At 31.7% G+C, this 20,826-nt stretch overlaps 3 protein-coding genes across 3 annotated transcripts; 1 reads left to right on the forward strand and 2 right to left on the reverse strand.

Moving 5' to 3' along the window:
- The first annotated feature begins 4,325 nt into the window (after positions 1 to 4,325).
- Positions 4,326 to 10,449, forward strand: LOC116766932 (uncharacterized). Its single transcript, XM_032657082.2, has 3 exons — positions 4,326 to 4,954; positions 9,108 to 9,276; positions 9,649 to 10,449. Exons 1-3 carry the CDS (start codon positions 4,412 to 4,414, stop codon positions 9,969 to 9,971), a joined length of 1,035 nt encoding a protein of 344 aa, XP_032512973.2. The 5' UTR covers positions 4,326 to 4,411; the 3' UTR covers positions 9,972 to 10,449.
- Positions 10,450 to 11,556: 1,107 nt separating this feature from the next.
- LOC116768526 (ommochrome-binding protein-like) lies at positions 11,557 to 12,845 on the reverse strand. The gene has a single exon (XM_032659269.2). The coding sequence runs from the start codon at positions 12,757 to 12,759 to the stop codon at positions 11,908 to 11,910; it is 852 nt and encodes a 283-aa protein (XP_032515160.1). The 5' UTR covers positions 12,760 to 12,845; the 3' UTR covers positions 11,557 to 11,907.
- Positions 12,846 to 14,255: 1,410 nt separating this feature from the next.
- LOC116769858 (MFS-type transporter SLC18B1-like) lies at positions 14,256 to 20,337 on the reverse strand. Its single transcript, XM_032661062.2, has 12 exons — positions 19,716 to 20,337; positions 19,187 to 19,427; positions 18,728 to 18,801; positions 18,076 to 18,292; positions 17,751 to 17,841; positions 17,334 to 17,568; positions 17,163 to 17,261; positions 16,997 to 17,092; positions 16,244 to 16,415; positions 15,679 to 15,877; positions 14,525 to 15,042; positions 14,256 to 14,442 (listed from the first exon to the last, which is right to left on the reverse strand). The coding sequence occupies exons 1-12, from the start codon at positions 19,997 to 19,999 to the stop codon at positions 14,362 to 14,364; spliced, it is 2,307 nt and encodes a 768-aa protein (XP_032516953.1). The 5' UTR covers positions 20,000 to 20,337; the 3' UTR covers positions 14,256 to 14,361.
- Positions 20,338 to 20,826: the final 489 nt, after the last annotated feature.

Consider the following 20,826-nt stretch of genomic DNA (forward strand, 5'->3'; position numbering starts at 1 on the left):
ATCCCCTATTTTCGTCGAATATTGTTTTGTTATAGTTATTTGATTTTATTGTATTCTCAAGTGCTATAGTCCTGTCTCTGATCCAGTTAATATGTATATTTTCTCTCTTTCATTCCTTAGGTAAAACTCTGACATATATACCATATAAAAGATAACTTGGTGGAAAACCAATTACGAAGTGAATAGTCTGGCTATATTAACTCACACATTCACGCGCTATTGTTGTCCAGGCTCTCTTATTTCCCTCTTCATTAATTTTGCACCTAATTTTATTGACTAGTCTCTGATTTAGCCTCTCATTCAAACCATTAGAGAAAGGCGAGTTCACTGTAAATACTATAGGAATTTGTTTGTCTTTTAGAAATTTCTTGAATTCTTTTGCATTAATACCTGGATATTGATCTGTGAGCAGTATATCTATTTCATCTGTTTCTGATACATTGTTGACTAGTTTAATAAAAATGATCTTCATCGGGGTCTTGATTTCAAATTAAAGTTTTCTAATGGTGTATGATCCGAATAAACTGTAAGTGATTTGCCTATCAACCAATACTGCCAGTATCGCAGAGCTTCTTTTATAGCTAGGCATTCCAAGTATTTTGCTTTTTGCTGCTTTTGACATCCACTAAGTTTTTTTAGAAGAGTAAGCCACTGGTTTTTCTTTTGTATCATTCTTTGAAATGGCTCCAACACCCTCTATAGATGCATCCGTGTACTTTTGATATATATCAAAATAGAAAGCACTGGTTGCTAGCATAGGAGATTTTTTATTTTCCCAAATACTTTTTGGTATTGATGAGACTAAATCAATGGTTGATTTTTCCTTAATAAATTAAAGGCTACTTCACGCTGATCTTCTGTGATACTTCCTCGGTCGAGCCAGCCCATGTTCGATCAGTAGTTACTTGATTACAGCTAGGCTCTACTACCTAAAAATATTATTGCACTCCTTGGTATGTATTCATTGTAAAAAATATTTTCCCTAGAAATTGTCTTACGTTCTTCTGTGTCTTTGGAGCAGGAACATTTCTCATGGAAATGAGATTATCTTTAATTGGTTTATCTATTAAATTATACTCAATTATGTGACCGAGGTATTTTACAGAGTCTGATGCAAAACGGCACTTTTGGAATTTTAATCTAAATTCTTCAGTGTTTATTACTTCCAATAGCTGTGTTAGATGAATAATATGTTGACGAAAGGTTTGACTGAATATTATAAACATCGTCGATGAAATTCACGGCAAAAAGTTTTCTATTCGTTCTTCTATTTCTCTTTTAGCATCTACTGAACATCTAAACTATTGGTTAAAAATATTGGTCTACTAGTAAGGCTATTCTAGCTTCATATCCTTTAACGGTTCCCAAAACATATTTACTCTTTGCGAAAACTGAACTAAATTTATTAATAAGTTTATTTATCTATTTCTGATTTTTGATAACAATTTAGATAATTAGTTTTCATTTTGAATTGGTCCTCATGCACATGTTCATTAAAATTAATCCTAAATTCTTTTATATTTTAACTTTCTATCCCTTTTTTTTTAGCATTAGTTATTATATCTGTAGAAAATTCTTCCACTTCGTTATTGTTTATTGTCTTTTCTATTGTACCTGATTTTTATTTGTAACGATTTCCTTTACTGTTTCTGTTTCCAAATTATATTTCAGTGTGATTTCTAAATTTTCATTTTGAATTAACTTGAACCTTTTTATTACGCCTAATCCAATCGAGAAATCAAATTTGAAATTTTGTTCAAGTATAATGTACACTTCAACATTCTTTTCTATTTCAAATATTTTAATTTTTAAGTTTGTCAAACCACTCGCATTTTTGACACTATTAATTTTCACTAACCTTGCTTCACTCAAAATGTTTCTTTTTCCGTTTAGTTTTAAAAGGTTCATTTATTAGTACAACATTTGATCCGGAATCATACATTCCCTAAATTTCCAAAGCATCAATTATTAGTAGTTTAATGTTTATTAATGGTGTCACTATTAGTTTTTTTCGTTCAGTTTCGTGTGATTTGGCTTCTATAACAGAATGTTTTACATGTCTAATGTTTTTAGTTGGTTTCTCCTCTTCTTTTGTTCTATACCAACAAGCGGACTCGGGGGGGGGGGGGGGCGCGAATTCCTTTATTTAAGTTTTCACAAATTTTACATGTGCTTTTTCCCTTGTTTGTATTATTGTTATTGTTTCTTTTTGAATTTCCTGAATATTTTCTGTAATATGAATATTTTTTATTTACCAAATGTTCAAATTTTCTCACTTCTTTAAAAATATCTACTGTGTCTTTTAATGTCTCTCCGTCAATCCTATTTTGTACGTGTTCTCGCAGACCCACCGCAATTAAATCTATCAGAATACCTGTATCAATTGAATTTCTCGTTTCTAATAACATTTTTTGTTTTTTTATGGCATAATCCACCAACAAACCAACTTTATATTTGAGACATAAATCAAAACTAGTTTGGTTCAACCGTTTTTTCGTAAATGTTTTACAAAACCTGTCTCTCCATTTTTTCCATTCTGAATCTATGGTATATTTTATAATCATCGAATTGTACCAATCTATACAGCACTTGTCCATGATCAATCTGAGTGCTTAAATTTTATTTTCATCTTCTGTTATACCGAAGCGTATGCATTTTTTGTCGAAAATGTCAATCCACCGACTTGCATTAGGATTTCTGCTAGTAATTTTTTCAATCGCAAACTTCTCAGTGATTTAATGAGATCTAAGACTTTCGCGAGTATTATTCATTTAAATGAAACTAATATATTTCGGATATACTACGCGGATTTTATTATTTTAAAACTACATAATCCCGACGTTTTGGTTACTTTTCAGCAGCCGTGATCACGGGCAGACGAGATGTGAATGTCTCTCAGTTGGTACTTGTTATTTATCTCCTACCGCTATTGATTTCTTAATTTTCTGGAGTGCCGCAAATCCTCGCTCGTGAAGACAGATACATACCGAGGTTAATCCGCGAGGCTATTGAAATTAAAAAAACATCCAAATTACAATAGAGAAGATGGCTGGAATCTATCCAACACCTGGGACCCCCTCCTTAAAAATAAAAAACCCTATGTTCCTGACCACACCGCAGGACCTCGTGACACCGTGAGCGCATTCTGCCGGCATCCAGAGCGGTACGCCAGAAAATAAAGAAATCGATGGCGGTAGGTGATAAATAACAAGGACCAACTGACAGACATTCACATCTCGTCTGCCCGTCGGGATTATGTAGTTTTAAAATAATAAAATCCGAGTAGTATATCCGAAAATATATTAGTTTCATTCTCAGTGATTTGTTTCAGATTTTGTTCTTTACATTCCTGTGTGTTCTGAACTAGTTTTTGCAAATAATTTCTCTAATACACCTGTTTCTGTATCCTGTGCGGCCGCAGTTTTTACTTTTACTTCCTCCAAATACTGGTCTTCAAATTACAGGTTTTCCTCCTCATATAAATAGGTTTTCTTTAGGTCTCCTACTATAGATATCCAGACTCTTTGTGTCTAGTATCTTTTCTTCAGGCTAAGAGTAGGAACTTTGTTGCAGACTACAGTTTTTATCAATTTCTTGTGATGACCCACAGATTGAACCTCCTCTGGTATAGCATATAGTTTTCCTTCAACTGTTGCTACTGAGGTTAAACAACAAATACTTGATTTTCCATCACATGTGGGTAGTACAGTGAATTCGAAACAAAACTTTTCTATCTTTATTTATCTTGTTATGAACAAAAAAATCGTTTTATAAGACAATTTCTGTCTGTAAGGTTTTTTTTTCAAGAAACTAAACTAAAAGAAACTAAACTCCCGTTGCTCTGTAACCAAAGAAACGACTATTAAAGTTTATTCCTTTTCAATTATCCTTAATTCCATATTATCTTTTTTCTCCAATTTTTTCATTCTTTTCTTCAGAAACAATTCCACGTCCAAAAAAATGTTTCTTTTTTTTCCAAGCCTGTAGAGTTTAAAAAAAAAAGTATGACAAGGCAAGACATAAAAATAATAATAACAATATTTAACTAATATTAACTACAATTCATAGCTTTATATAGTTCATACTTGTTATATATAGTGTAAACGATAAAATCATAAATTTAAGTGATTATTTTATTATTAATTCATCTGTCCGTCCCTTTTGATATGTCACCATTATTTTTTAAACAAAACAAGTGATACAAAGTATAATATATGTAAAATAATATTTATCATATACGTCATATACTCTGAACGTCATATTTTCGAGTTGTTTAACTTTGGAAACGGCTGGATGTATCAATTAAGCTTGATTAATTTACATCCCACTCTTGAAGTAGTTGGTGCAGTAACACGTTATCACCCGCCACCTACCACGCGACCTAAACACGCTGCATTCAACGCCATAGAAGATGAACCGAATATTTGTACTACAGATTTTATTTACCCTGGCAAACGGAGCTAGCCAACAGAGATATGGTGAAACAAATCAGTACCCCACATACACAACAGTAGCCAGTCTGTACAACGAAAATCAGTTTCCCTACAAAACAAGCTATGGCAGTGATGTTGCCTCATTCCCGGAAGCTACTAGGTATCCCAACTATAACTCCGCATACTCGACTGTAACCCCTTATCCATATAACTCAGCTGGATCGAATATCAACTATCAATCAGGTTACACGACGCCTAGCTACGGATCGGATCAAAGCTATGGTTATGGTCAAGGCTACAGTGGCCAGTCCTACGGCCAAGGAGTCAGCACATATGAGATGCCATTCATGAAGTACAACGAGGGATACTGTGTTAACCGATCTCCGCAGAACGGTATCTGGGTGGACAGCCTGACCGGTATGTGGTACGGAGTGGAATTTATCCAGCATCTCGCTGGTGATGCCAGAGTGGATTACGACAGGACATGTATCGTCATACACATATCCGAACCAGCTGATCAAGTGAGTTGATTGTTTTTATTAAATAAAATACATAAAACAATTGTAAAGTGTAAAAAATTTAAACCTGAACAAAATAAGCGTTATACATATCTTCTTCTCGATTTACTGGACATAAGTTTAATATGATTTATATGTGTGAATATGGAGACAAAGATCTATATATTTACCTGTGTGAAAATATATACGCTCCAATACAAGTATATCGCATTACATATATGATATTTAAACAAACAAATATGATGTCATCATTTTTAAATAGATTGAAACAATATGCAAACGTGCAGTTGTTATATCACTGCTTTGTTAGACAAATACGTTGTAATAATTTTATTACTTCGTGGATTTACTTTATACATTATTATAATTGATTACAAATATAAACGGTCTGTATTATAATACTATCTACTGGCTGTTATTTATTATTAGTCTTTGTCTGACTCGTTTAGACTATACTTTCGAAATAACCGATAAATAAAATTAAAATTTGGTTGTCTTTCAGAAAAATGTTTTTGTAAAAAGATCGAATGTATAAAAAAGTAATGCTCTAAACAATTACGGTTTCAGTTGTGTTAGAGCGGAGTCACTGGTGTTAGTAGCTTTATATCTATGTGGTTCAATCAATAGAAATTTTTGTAATAGGAACAATTAGGAATTCCCGATCACATCTTGATCGTAGCGACGAACTCCAGTTTAAAGTTTACAGACTTAAATATATACAGATATGTCAATTAAATACATTATTTTACAAGAAAATGGAAAATTAGAGCTATGTTTGAACATCCATATATATAATTATATGTATTTAATATTTATAGCAACTTATATCTATTTTTTTTTTTATATTAAACAAGTTTAACCGATTCAAATATCGTTGATTTATAATTATATATTAATATTGTCATGGAGGTATTAATTTCTTTGATCCTTCTTTAATGAAGACTGTAAGGTGTATTTTTATATATCGCTCGAAAATATTCTTCATACTCGGAATTAATTTTGTTTTTTTTTTCATTTGATACAGATATTCTTATACAGACTCCCTACAAGACCTATTTAGAATTTTAATATACCTTGTTCCTCTAATAGTGCAATCATCGCAATATGTTGATACATATTTGTTAATAAACTAATATTTTTAAATAACAATCTTAATTTTAATATACACTTAAAATACACGTAAAACTTTAATGTGTGCCCGTAATTGTTTAAACATTATTAAACTGAGTACCCTTCACAGAGTACTAGGCATATAATCACTTAATTATTTATGTTGACGCGAACATAGTATAAATAAATAATTTGTAAACAACTAGTGTCATTATAATGACCAACGGTAGATACATAAGATAAATGTTTACAAGAACGAAGGCCATTTCAGGCGAGATTCTTACTTTATATAGTACAGTTTACTTTGACATCAAATTCTAAATAAATAAGAATTTGCAACATCTTCTATCTAAACGCTGACAAGTCATACCGGACAGTTATTAAGTTGATATTATTTTAATACGCGTGCCGAGGTGTCATTAAATTTAATTGACGATTGTCTCCACAACCTTTTGACCCTTCAATTATTACCTTCAGAGACAATTTTTGTGATGAGTGGAACCTCTGTGCGATTGTATGACTAGGGGTCAAATAAGATAGTGATGTGAGTCAGGACCGTCCGCGAACAGCGCTGCCACTGTCAGTTGTCGGCTACCGCTTAAACGTGCTATTTTTAAAACCAGCTAATGTTATTTTGTATGTTAAATCTATATAATTTTAACGAAAATATGTGTGTTTGAATTCTATATTAGTTTGTGAAACGCTATGGCTATGGGTTTTGTGTTGTTGCGATTTTTTATTACGTTTTGCATTTTAATGAACGCGATTGCTGAAGATATTTCTAACAAAACCGAAATACCGGTGAGGTGTGAAAATAGTCACGACTACGATGATATCGACATTAGAAATATTAGCGGGAAATGGGAGGCTGTTGAACTCTACATGCATTTGAGTAACGAGGGTGTTAAGATTTATAAAAGCTGTCCAAGAATAACGATATGGGAGACAGAAGACATGCCTGTATCTACCTTTGGGGTATGTGTACACTGTGAATTAATTTTAAATTTCTATTAAATTATACTCTTAGCAAAAATATAATGTATAAATAAATGATTATCGCAATTTTCCTGAGAAAGAGATCACTATCTATTATCGGTTCATAAGTTACAAGTTATAAATATATTGTAATATAGACACCGAGTAAAAAAAATATCGTATGTATGCAGCCAGTACATTATAGAGATAAGTTTTTAATACACATGATACATCTCATCGTTTTGTCATTACCATAACAATTAAAACAGACAGTATTTATATATACATAAAAAAAAACAATGACATGTCAGAAATTAATACGCTTTTCCTATTTTATAATAATTTCATTGGACAAAATATTTTATCTGGAAGTATTTTAACTAAGGCCTCGATGAATAATCTCATTTACAATTTATCTCATTATTATATCATTATATTTAAGTGGATATAATATTTTTTTGAAAGTATCTGTAAAAGAAACATTCCAGATAATTCTTAATAGTTCAAGACCTGCATGATTCCGTAACTAGGTCCATACAATACGAAACGAGGTTTCAATTGAGAATTGTATTGCATAACAGATGTCCACTTGTTTGTAGAAACAGTTTGTTGAGCGTAACCTTAAATTATTACCGTCTGTTATAGAACGTCCTTGCCAATTGTCTTTCATTTTAAATTTCAATAAAGAAAATGTTAGTACAAGTTGTAAATGTGTCTGTATTAATGAAGTAATTGCTCACGAAATGTGTGAAAATGACCCAGTTAGTTTATTAAGGGATTTCCCCGTTTCCCAGCATGGTTGCTAAAGTGATTTGAATTATCCGGTTATCTCCCTTCGTCGACCCTCGTTTCCTTCCAGTTGCATGGTACGATAAATTCGCTGTGATTTATTTTGGTGTATGTGTAATTTTTAATTCACTAGATCCAATCTAAAACTAGATCCAAATTAACAGATAGTACCTACCTATCTATATTATTTTTTCTTGAACACCAAAAATAAAAAGCTAGTTTACTGAGAATTTAAACTTCCGATTACTATGACAAGTGGTCAATGATTCTCATTTAATATATCAATATGTATATACATATATAAATCCCATTTATGTTATATATTACAGGATGAGCGAAAATTTCCACAACGTAACATTTGTCAAACAAATATTGAACATCAAATTTATAGAAAACTTCAACTTTAATTCTTATCAATAATTACTCCACAATGGCTTTTTATAATAAATAATAAACTTGTTTCCCAAATCGATATATTATTTTAGATGCTATTTTAACAGATGAATCATTCTGTATCTATATAATGATTTATGTCCAACATCTTTGGCCCACGTAAATTAGGTTGAGTCATGTTCAACTATCATTGGGTAGGTCAATCTGAATGACCTAAAATTGTTAACGAGAATTAAGAGAAGATTAAAAGATCTTACCAAAAAAAATTCTCTGCTAATATGTCGAAAGTAAATAGCGACACTTCTATATAGGAACCGGGTGTGGAAAAGTACCAAACACTTTTTATTCACCAAGATTTATATATTAAATAGAAATAAAATGAATGAAAAGACTCAATTATAAAACTTTCAAAAAAAAATTATGTCAGCTCTCATATATGTATTACGTTATGATATTTTATAAGATTAAATAAACCTATCGTTTGTAATAAAACAACCTTTACAAAGATATCGATCATTTTTAATTTTCTTAAAACTTATTTAGTAAATAGAATATTTATTTAACTTACTATTTTTTGACATTTCATAAATCGCTATTTGTGTTCATTATTACTTTCCAAAATTATATTCTTATATAGTGTAATATACAAACGCTTGAAGCATTCACTATTGCTCACACAATCAGCTCTCCGACAGAATAATGATATAAATTCAATTCAATTTAATGCACATGAACGCAAGAGTTTCTGCCACTACAAAGTAAACCCAAACGCAATCGATAAATGTATATATAGAAAACGTTTAGTTATTTAATTGACCTGTGATAGAGAAAAGTTCTTAGCAAGCTTTGAAACAAAAATATCAATTTATGTAAAAGAAATGTTTTTTAGCCGAACACAGAGAATCCGCCTCACCACGTCCAGCACATGACGGCTCGCTTTCATCAGGAGTTCAGAAATCTGCGACTTCTGTGGGACGAAGCTGGTCAGACTATTGAATACGCCATGTACTTTAGGAACGATTCCGCGGGATATTGGCAAGTGTTCCACGGACAGAACGGTGAGAAGTTAAATTCATCTTTCTTAGACATTATTTCACAACATACAAATGCTTAATGAACATACAAATACTAAATAAACTAAGTGTTTTAACTATTTCATTCATATAAAATGACAAATAAAAAAAAGTTGTTGATAATATTTATATGTATGTTGTGAGAAAAATATTAATTTGTATTACATGATTAATCTATTTGATTACATTCAAATAATTTAATTTAGTTTATTTTAAAGGTTTCAAAATAAAGTATATAGCAGTTTAGTAGACTACAAATTTTGAAAGGAAAGCTGACCAAGCGATACATTGACTTCAAGCATTATCGGTTTTTCTATGAAAATGACTCATTTTAATAAAAGGATTGTTTTATTTTAGGAACATTAACTATAAGACCTAACTACCAACAGTTCGACGGAACAGTTCAGGTTTTAAAGGCCGTGAACGATCACCTCGTCCTTAACTTCTGTCAAGAGGCATCCAATGGAAGACCAGCTCAGCTCTACACAGTTCTATTCTCCAGAGAACCAGGCGCGATGCTGAGGTGGGAAATAGAATCAGTACACGCTTTACTCCAGAATAAGAAGCTGTCAGTCGCTTCCAGGAGAATGGTCTGCGGAAATGGCGCCGAGAAACCAATACTGAGTGTACTTTTTTCGTTAACATCTTGTGTGTTTGTGTTCGTAGTAAGATCATCTTAAATTTTCATTCCAAATTTAATATTTGTTTTACAACATTATTTATTTTGCTTTATATTAGTTTTCTAAACTCATGTGTAAGAAATTAACTGCAAAGATAACATTTTATATGTACGTTAAACCCATATTCCGTCCTTGTTTAATGTAAGGAAGAAACAATGTCTTAATTTTATACTTCTCATCCTAGGTGTCTCACAATGTTCATGTGTATTTGCAAATTTCTTGACTTGTTGGATGTATTTTCATCAAATTACAATATTTTTAAGCGAGATTTTTATATGAAAGTGCCAATAAGATTTTTTTAGAATAAGACCAAGAGAGTAATGAACATTTTGATAATATTATGAAAAAATAAAGAACTTAATTATACTGTGTAAGAGAGAGTAAGTGCTGGAATTAATATATTTGTTTCTAATTAAGATACTTGTTTATAATTTTATATATGACTATTTGATTATGTAATTAAATAATTTTTTTATGATATTGTTATTTCTATTCTACTACTTTTAAGGAAAGCCACATGAAAAATTACTTTTTTAATTTATGTCCATCGAAACACGCAATTTCAAATTATTTATTTTAAACTATATATTCAATGTGAAAAGTAACGAAAGATTTGTTCGAAAATCACTTTATTTTATTTCCATAAGTCTTTACCGGAACATACACTTAAAATTTGTAGCTTGTCGCTTTTTAATACAATAACCTAATACAATACTAGATGCTTTTCGCAAATATATTATCGTTATATATAACTGTCATAAAAATCCATTACGTGACATAACCAAGGTTATCCAAGGGGAAAATCCAGTTTGCAACTTCAAAGTTATCACCAAGTTGTAAATTCTGGAATAGCGAACGCTGATACGCCCACACTTCCACGTCAGACGTGAATAATCAACATTCGTATAATAGCACAATATTATTGAGTCTAGATTCACTGTATCACCAACTTCATAACCAACACGTCCAAGAAGGAAAATATACTGATATTTCTTTAGAAATTCAGACTTATAACAAACCATTAAAAACTAAACACGAGATTAGTTTTGTATGTGCTACGAATTTGTATTATTTTAACTACAAACTCCCGACGTTTCGATTACTTTGCAGCAACCGTGTTCACGGGCAGACGAGATGAAAAAATGATTCATTACAAAAAAAATATTATTAAAAATTTATTCAGTCTAAGAACTATGCACAGATTTAATATGGAGCAATTGAATTTAGGTGTATAAAATAATGTGTGTTTCGATTGATATCATTCATCTCAAAGACGACCTTTATATTACCCTATTGCGCGAGGGAAGCTATGACGTCATTTTACAAGCCTGACATTTACCCTTAAATGACATGCCACAGAAAATTAAACCTTGCTTGGAGTGAATAAAGATCATAACAGCAAGCATTGGTATATACAGTACTAAATCGTATTACAAATGTTTGTAAAATTAGTTAGCGAATATCTCATAGCGTATTAAATCCAACTGTTAGTGAATCTATGGTATAAAATAATTTGTTATGGAATGAATTCAAGGTTATTTTCGTTTCATGTTATGCAATAATTAAGAAATGCCATAATACACTACACAGATAAAAACATTTATTTAATTTTTAACAAATATCAAGCTTAAAATAATACACAATTATTTATTTAATAGTCTACATATTTAAGCCTCTTTTATAGTTATTGGAATAAAAACATTGTGCAAATAAAAAACGAGTAAAAAAAAAATACATGCAGTAAAATAAGATTTGTGTAATTTATATATATTTTCTTCATATTCTGTTTCGACGTTTTTGGATGAACGAATCACCATAGTTATTTCTAAGTGTCTAGATAAATATTATGTATTCTATGAGTATAGTATTCACTTCATGTGTTTAGATAAAAAATAGTGCATTTTTGTACTCATTATATAAAAAAAACCATTTACCATTATTTACAATCCTCAAGTACTAGTTTAACTATTTCATGTGGATCAGAATAAATGATATTGTCCTCGCTGTCAAACGCCAAACCGAAAATGTTTTTGACATGTGCAATTTTTTCAAGGATATGTTTTTTTTTATTGGCAACAAAAATACCATTTTGCCCGCTGAAGTGGGCAACTCCTTTATTATTTATTTCAATCGCTCGGTACATTTTGGGTCCCTCATAGAAAATCCTGTCAGTGGTACCGTTCTTTACTAGGTATAAACCAGTTGCGTTAGTAATAAACATATCATCGTCACCGTCGATGGCAAACTGGTATATATTTTCGTGTACATGTTTTTGACGTTCGATTTCAGTCTCATTTTTGATATGAACCAATTTATACAGATGCTGTTGAGGATATGTTATAAAGTATAGATGATGTTTGAAGAACATGTCCCATATATCATGGTTACTCAGTACTTTTGTAACGCTGCTGTTGGTTTTGAAATGGTGCCTGTAGATGCCGTTGCTTCCTCCGAAGTAAACAACTTTATCTTTGTTGTCTATTGCGATAGCAAAACCATTTTCAACACCTTCAATAACTTTATGTTTTATATGACCCTTTTCTATGAAACCTATTTCAAAGGAGTCCTCATCGTCTTTGCCTACGTTGAAACTGAAGAAGATCTTGTGATCAGCGTGGTCGCAGGCTAGTTGGTAGGGGCGATTCAAGCCCATGCCGATCACGTGCTTCCTGTGAAACTTATTCCTAACGAGGATACCCTCACATTTCTCGTTATCTTTATCATCATTCGGTTTGCTTGACGTCTCCTTCAATAAAACTATGAGACACACGATAATTATGACTTTCATTTTATATTAACGGCCTCCTTCCTGTTTTCAAATACCAAAACCACGTCCGTTCGAGTTTCGCGATATGTCAATATGATTCATGATCAAGCAAATGAGAACAGGGATTAATTGGAATCGATTAAATGGGCGTCTGCTTTGACTTTATTAGATAATGGGCGAGCCACGTTCAGATAATTGTTACAGTATTATAGATAATTTTACAAATGCCTGCGTTTTCCTAATAATTAAACACTAATTCAAAACAAATAACATACAAATTTTAGATGAATTTACTGAATGATGAAATAAAAAATGATATTTGAATAAAAATTTTTGATAGAATTACTTGCAAATTGCAATACTGCTGTTTAACATTAAAAGTGCTGTTTAAAAAATTCTTCTTAATTGATACTTCTGTGGAACACGGAAATTCAGTTGCATCGCTGTACTATCACATAAATAACATAGTATTTGTTTCCTTAAATATCATATGTATGTTTACTATATAGTTATTCTTTGTATGCCATTTTCGTTTATGTTTTATGTGTAGTTAAAAGAATAAACAAATTAATTATAAATATGAAAAGATATAAGGAGTGTGAGTGCTGACAAGTTTTAATGGAGTACTTCAAATACGAAGGAGCGAAAATGTCTTCAAAGGAAATGCGCACTACGACTTTTCAAGTTGTTTATAGAATTTTCCTATGCCGTAGCATGTACCAGGAGATCATGTTTCGAAAGGACTCGAAGCATAGACAGAGTAAGATCATTCTATTTCGTTCCAATGTAAGAGGGTTGTTCCCTTAATGGATTTTCCCCAACCCCTCTATAAGAATCAACCGCCCACGAGTCTTAATTCTGTCGTTTACGTATAATATTTTAGTATTTTTATTTTGAAAATCCCTAAGAATTTTTAAGACATATTCGTTAGATAATAGTGAAATAAAATTACTTTAACATTAAATTAAGCAAAAGTTTATCACAAATTCGTTAAAAAGTTAAAATAAATTCTATTCAGACTTTCGGAAATAAGTTTGCTTTGACCAAAATACAAGTTCAACTCCAAGGTACAATATAATTAAACACGTTTAACATACTTTATTATAAAAATACATTGAATGGTCTTGTGACTTGTTTACTGAAAGTATATCCAACACATATTTTAAAATCAATTAGCGTTATCTCTTCCACAATATACTTTCCTAGTCCCTTTGTTTTTAAAAAGGTCGTAGCACCGTAGCCGTTTTGGCGTAGATGGAAAATCAAACTAGGGGGGTACAGAGGCAGTCTTCCAAAATTTAAGTAAAAGTAATTTGAAATGAACGTCTCGAGGTCGATTTTATACGGATTGCAGAAGATACAAAGAGGTTATTACTCGCATGAAAAGCCCCTCGCAATAGAGGCTCAATTGTTAACTCCTTCCGATTTCTACAGTCCCAATACACTACGCTATTCCAAAAATATTTTGCTATTATTTTTCACGTAGGCGATAAAAATAAAAAATAATAATGGTTAAATTATTTTTTTAATTTACATAAAAGTATACATTAATTACCATAATCTTAGAAACATATATTATTTACGTACTAATTAAATAACTTAGATTAATAAAAAACATCTTCTTTACACTTCACAAGCTCCGGCTGATGAAACAGTAACCGTACCTCTGACGTATGTGATATCATCTCTGCAATCGCAACCATCCTACAATAAAAATTAATAATTTTGACTTTATAACAAATAGCATTAATAATGATAGGAACAGTTTTGTAATATGAATACTCACAAATATATCAATTTTCTCGCATCCAGGACTTTGTTCGTAGAAATGTACCTTTTGTAAATTGTGTTTTATAATTTCATGCGAAGGTCGCCTGTCTTCAGCCAACGTTATTATTTTTGAGACAATGCCTTTGTTATTTCGCTTTATAATAATATTTTCTTTATTCATTTTCATGACCACTGGTCCGAAGATAGTTTTATCTAAATATGAGCAGTAGCTGTTTTCTGATTCTTTTACATAATTTTTGCTTGATTCCATTATCCTTTCGTGTTGTTCATATTGCTCACATCTCTCAGCCTCTTCTTCGTTTTCAAGGTAATTTTGATATAAGTCCTCATTATTATTGCTTGGATTTTTTTTGTATTTATTGTAAAATTTCCTTAATTTTATATATGTGTTTGTCAAATATTGAAATTTTAAAAAATTCGTTACTATATCCGCTATACTCGCCGATCCATTTTCCTTGTTGTTGTGCGTCAAACATAGCTGTTTCAATGGCGACGTTCCATATACGTAATACGCTGAAAAATACCGTTAGAAGAGCAATAATTATTAATCATTTATAACATTAAGAAGAAAGTTTCGTGAAAAAATATTCTTTATATTTAATTAATATAGCAAAACCGCTTTTTTAAAAATGGAACGTTTCTTTATTCCTTGATATTTAAATGGACTATCTGTTTTGAAATTTCGATATGCACTTAAAAGAAAACTAGGCTTATTATAATTTATTAAATAAAAATTATGTGTAGAAGTAGAAAGAGGAAAAAGACATGACAAACTAAAAGATCTTTATGAAAAATCATGACAAGTAGAGAGCATGAGGCGAGCACTGTTAAAAATTGTCAGAACTCTGTTACTTATGTACTTTGTCAAATGTACAAGCTTTTCACTTCACACTTGAGATTAAATATCTCATTTAGTTATTTCGTTATAAAAAGATCTATTCTTTAACCGAATAACTTGGAGACTTCAAATTTTTGTAAAAAAAATAACGTACGAAATCGACCCAATCAATACGTACACCACCTCCCAAAGATTTTATAATCTCGTTAAGGTTATTGTATTATAACGATATGATTTGAATTTGCAAATTTTTCGTGTTAATCAAATTAGTTTACGAAAAGTCATACTATTAATTATAAGACAAAACATACCAGTTTTGGACGCACACGAACAGGGTGTGAGTAAGGGTGAATTTTCCAGTTGTCCGCGACCCTCCGGCGCACTGCGTGTTCGGAGGAACTGATTGCTGCTCCAGGTTGTATCGCTGTAAGGGATGGAGTTACTTGTGGAGTCATCATCCAACCATTTTGATGATTCGCGAAGAGAGAAGAACGTCAATGTTACCACAGCCTGCAATGTCATTAGTTATTTATCCCACGTGACTTAAATAGAATTTAATTCACTGACATAGTTTGGTTATATTGATATTATCTTTGTTTATCTTCTTATATTAATAAGTCTAAATAAACTACTCAGTAAAACTGTTGGGTTAGACAGCTATGATGGAAAATTGACCAATAAGTAACTATGTCTTGTATGAACAATGAATTTCTCGCTTTATTAAGCATAAATTTAATTTTTGTATGGCATAACACTTCTGTAGATTTATCCTGAGTTAGCTATTTTAAATTAAATACAGATAGTTTGCAAATTTTTTCCAGATTTATAATATATCTATATATAATGTAGTTAATATCGATAAAGATTCAGTAATACCATGGTAAAGCAAGCGGCTGCGCACATTGTAGCGCACAGCGGGAAGCCGTATCTCTGAGCTAGGGCGGCGCCCAGCGCTGGTCCCAGTACCTCTCCGAGAGAATAACAACACGACCATACTCCGGCCACAGCGCTGTATGTGGCCAGGGCTTCCGGGCAGCCACCTTCGTAGCTAAGATATGAAACCTTTATATCGTCAACGATAATATTTTTGAAATGAACAAAAAATAGTGAGATCTATATTTTCATTTTGTAAAATTTTCTGTGTTCAGATAATATTGCAATACAGATAAAATTTTAAAATTAAAAACATAGTTTTAACATGAATTTCCTACTAAGCTCATAGTAGTCAGAGATAATATAATTAATTGCTATTTCTCATATCTTTTTTTTATAAATTTGTAATAAATAATACTTTGATATCGTTAATAACTGTCCGATCGTTTAGGTTAAAAGTAGGTAATGATTATACATAAAGGCAATTTTTAAAAGTAGAGCTACATCAAATGTAAAAAAATTATTAATAACATTTTAGATTATACAGAATATATATTTTGTTTAATATGAACTAAGACTTTCTCGTTTATTCATTTAAATAAAAGTTATATTTTTCGGATTACTACGCGCACTTTATTATTTTAAAAACTATATGATCACGGACTTACGAAAGTCACATTTCCGAAAAATATTAGTCTCAATTATATATTGTTTGTTTTTTTTTTATTTTAACAAATGCTTCTTATTTTAACTCACATAGAACTAGTCAGAACTCCTTGAAAAGTTGGCAGTAACGTCAGTGCCACGGACATTCCCAAAATAGAAAGCGCTACCAGGTCCAGCCAAAGGCCTCTAAAATATAAATTTGGTGAATTAATTAGAAATCTAAACATTTTTAATAGAAAATTTAGTCGCCACTAACCTCGACAGGCCAGGAATGAATGGACATGGCCCTAAAAGTAAGAGACCGACAGTTGACAGGAACAGCCCCCAAACCATCATACACCAATGATTGTGGACCCTGCAGCAGAAATTAAATTATATAAAAAATATTTTCTAAATGAAATTAAATTATAAATATTACAATATTCACCTATCTGCCACCCAACCCCAAATGGGGCTAAAAACTCCATATAGGCTTGAAAATAACAAAAATATAAGTCCTATCTGCTTAGTTGATAGCCCGAATTGTCGTAAATGTGGTTCTAAAGTAGGGTCCAGAAAGGCCCAAGTGTTAGAGACGATCACTATCACCAAACCAGTGATAATAATAGATGGAATCTTAAAAAGTCTCATGATGGAAGCAGTTTTTGAACCGGATACATATTCTGAAATAGAATTTACAATAGATATGACGATTCAAGTGCATTACATTAAACTTAAATCATTTTTACTGCCATTGTTAACATGTCTAAAGTTGGATTTCTTATTAATTTCTAATGAGAATCTTTAAAGTTTTTCTCAACAAGAGTTTTTGAACGGGAAGTGTGGCAAGGAATAAGTATAATACCGTCACATTCAGTGAGCAGACAATAGTTGATAGGGACTGTCAACACCATCACTACACCAAGACTGTAAAACGGTAGACTGAACCCGCCGATCTGTCTGGAACATCCATAACTCTTATTGTATCATTCTAGCAATTAAATAACCTCAAAATCTGTTATAAAACTATTTTTATGACACTTTAGTCACAAATAATATATATATGTAAATGGATTTCAGTATAATAATAGTTTGAAATGTCAAAAATTTAAGGTATATTTATCAGCTGTTCAAAACCCAAATCTAACAGAAATATTTAAACATATTTCTAGAACCAAAATAATCCATACCGAATAAAGAAGCCCTCCAATAGCTGGTCCAACGGACATCCCTAGACCTACAAAGGTTTCCAGGATACCTAAAACGGATCCTATGTTATCTGGGAAAGCGTTGACCACAAACACGTAGCTTGCTGTGGAATACGCGCTGGCACCAAGCGCCTCCAATCCCCGGACGATGAAGCAGAGAGTGGTAAATGCTCTGTTATCTTCTATTAATACGAGGGTGCTGGATTTGAAGAAAACCCGTCGTTCAAGGAAACACAACATGAAGATTGAATTAAAGTCAACATTCGTTTAATGTGACCATAAAACAGAATTAAACAATTATATGAATTATCATAAAAGAAAAAAAATGGGCTGAAAATAACTAAGTAAAAACATAAGGTTTTTGATAATACTTCATTTATACATCTTATGTTAAAATAACAGTTGAAACTCTTTAGGAAAATTGCATCAATCTTACAAAATAACTTATTATAATGTAACTTGTATGTTTCCCGTTAAAAAGTGTGTACCTAAACAATCTGATAGAGATGTTTTTCTGAGTAAATTAAATAAATGTACAAATACACTTTCATTTATCAATTAAAATTGATTAGGAACCGATCGAAAACCATCACATTTTTTTGAGTGCTTCATTTTCGTTATAAATAAGTCTTACCCAAATAAAACATTACAAGCTCCTGCGACAAACATCCCCGATGTAAACATGAACTTCGCCCCGAGCGCCGGTAACTGTTAACAATAATCCAACGAACACCATATTAGTTATCAATTAACCGATTCACTTGACACTGTTTGACAAATAATAGTTTAAGGAAACTTAAAGGTAAAGTAACTGCAATTTAATATGATATTCATGAATAAATAAATATTTTAAATAGAAAAATTTACGATAGTTTGGAAACTTTAACGGCCAAATCTAAGAGTGCTCGATTTCAGGAAAAATTTTGTTGGATTTGTTAACTACATCATTGATTTTTTTTATCTATATTCCTATAAAGAATCATAACTCAGAGTAACTATTTCCATAAAACCTAAATGAATACACGACCCAATAGTGTCGTTAATAAGAGATACGTCAAGGTTCCCTATCCAAGCTTTTTCGGTACCTACTTACATATTTACCAAAGAAAGGTGATGTGAGGAACATAACAACTGCATAAAAACTAAACACCATTCCACACATTGTCTCTGACAGACCCTTTTCAGCAGCTTCCCTTGGAAAGAATGGCGCCATGATGCTCATAGAACAGAAACTCATGAAATCCACCAGAGCCAGTGAAGCCAGAGTAAGACGTTGGTGTTGCGACAAATGACGTACAGCTCCTGGTCGCAGCTTCGCTTGAGTTCGAACTAATCTAAGGCAATAAGTAAATGAGATATAAATGTATATATTTTTAAATCTTGGGTCATCATTTTCGAAATAGCTATTTCTTTAACGTACTTTATATATTTAGGCAAGTCACTTATATAGTAAGAAACCCTTTTTTATTGATTTAAGTCTGCAATTTAATATTTTATAGTCCTTACATCTTAGTAGAGGATTACCTCTAATTATATCTAAATAAAATTTCCAATACCTACACTAATGATTTTTATTCAAACCGATAGAGACAAAACGGTACAAAATTGAAGTTATAACCTACCTTTCTCTTAATATCCTAATTTCGGAGGGAACATCCTCCGGCGGCCCTCCAGACCATGAATGTGCCCGCCGTAACCTTCCAGAATTTGGTCGTGAGTAACGTCCGCCCCACGTGGCAGCTAGTTCCTCAGTTTGGGTTGAAGTTTTCATCAACTTTCCATCGAACACTATGGTTTCGGACGAAGATGCCATCGTGTCGCCGTTCCTATGTCCATAAACGACAGTCTGGATTTCATTCGGACCCAAATGATAATTCTGTTCGATATCCTCACATAATCTGTCCATAATAGCAACTTAGACTGTCAACAAATCCTTATCGTCGAGTCAATATACCGAACTACGTGAAGTTACTATTGAAATGCACCTAACACGCGGATCGCTTTATCAATATCTTATCAAGAGTAAATAATAACTTCCGAAAGGATACGTTCTAATGGCTCAGTGATTATTTTGAAACAAACATCGTCGCGACTGATTACTGTTTTCTGGATAGTATTAAACTCAAGGTATTTTTGATGTGTGTCAGTTTTAACGGTTAGTAGAATAAATTGAAGGTAGTTTAATAAAAATATTAAAGGTTAATTATCTTCTTACATTTAAAGTCCCCACAAGAGATTATTTACTGATTTCATAAATTAAATAAAAACAACTTTTGTTATGATTAAAGTCTATTCCAATCAACAGGTAATAGAACAAATATTAAAAATAACCAGATGGTCCGGCAAACATGTTAAAAACTGTTGTTGTTATCGTCATTTACATTGACTACATAAATTATGTGTTGTACTAATATATTTACGTACATATCAGTAATACACTTCGAATTTATCTAATTCATATTTATTGTTAATAGTAATGAAAAGTTCTCAATAATAACGATGGAAAATCTCGAAATAAAATGGACTGAAGGATATTTAACTATCAATGAGCCAACTAGTTGAGTGGGTGGATATCAGATGATTAGGAAAGGACTGTTTTATTTTTGATCAATAATCTTGTTAATTTCCAATACATAGATCAATTCATATGCGATTAAAAGAACAAAGACGTCCTGTCAAGTTAAATGTCAAATGGCGTCAGCCGTCACCTAGTCTTAGGATTATGCCCACTGT

Source organism: Danaus plexippus (genome assembly GCF_018135715.1).
Source record: "Danaus plexippus chromosome 3 unlocalized genomic scaffold, MEX_DaPlex mxdp_25, whole genome shotgun sequence".
In the NCBI taxonomy this organism is placed as follows: domain Eukaryota; kingdom Metazoa; phylum Arthropoda; class Insecta; order Lepidoptera; family Nymphalidae; genus Danaus; species Danaus plexippus.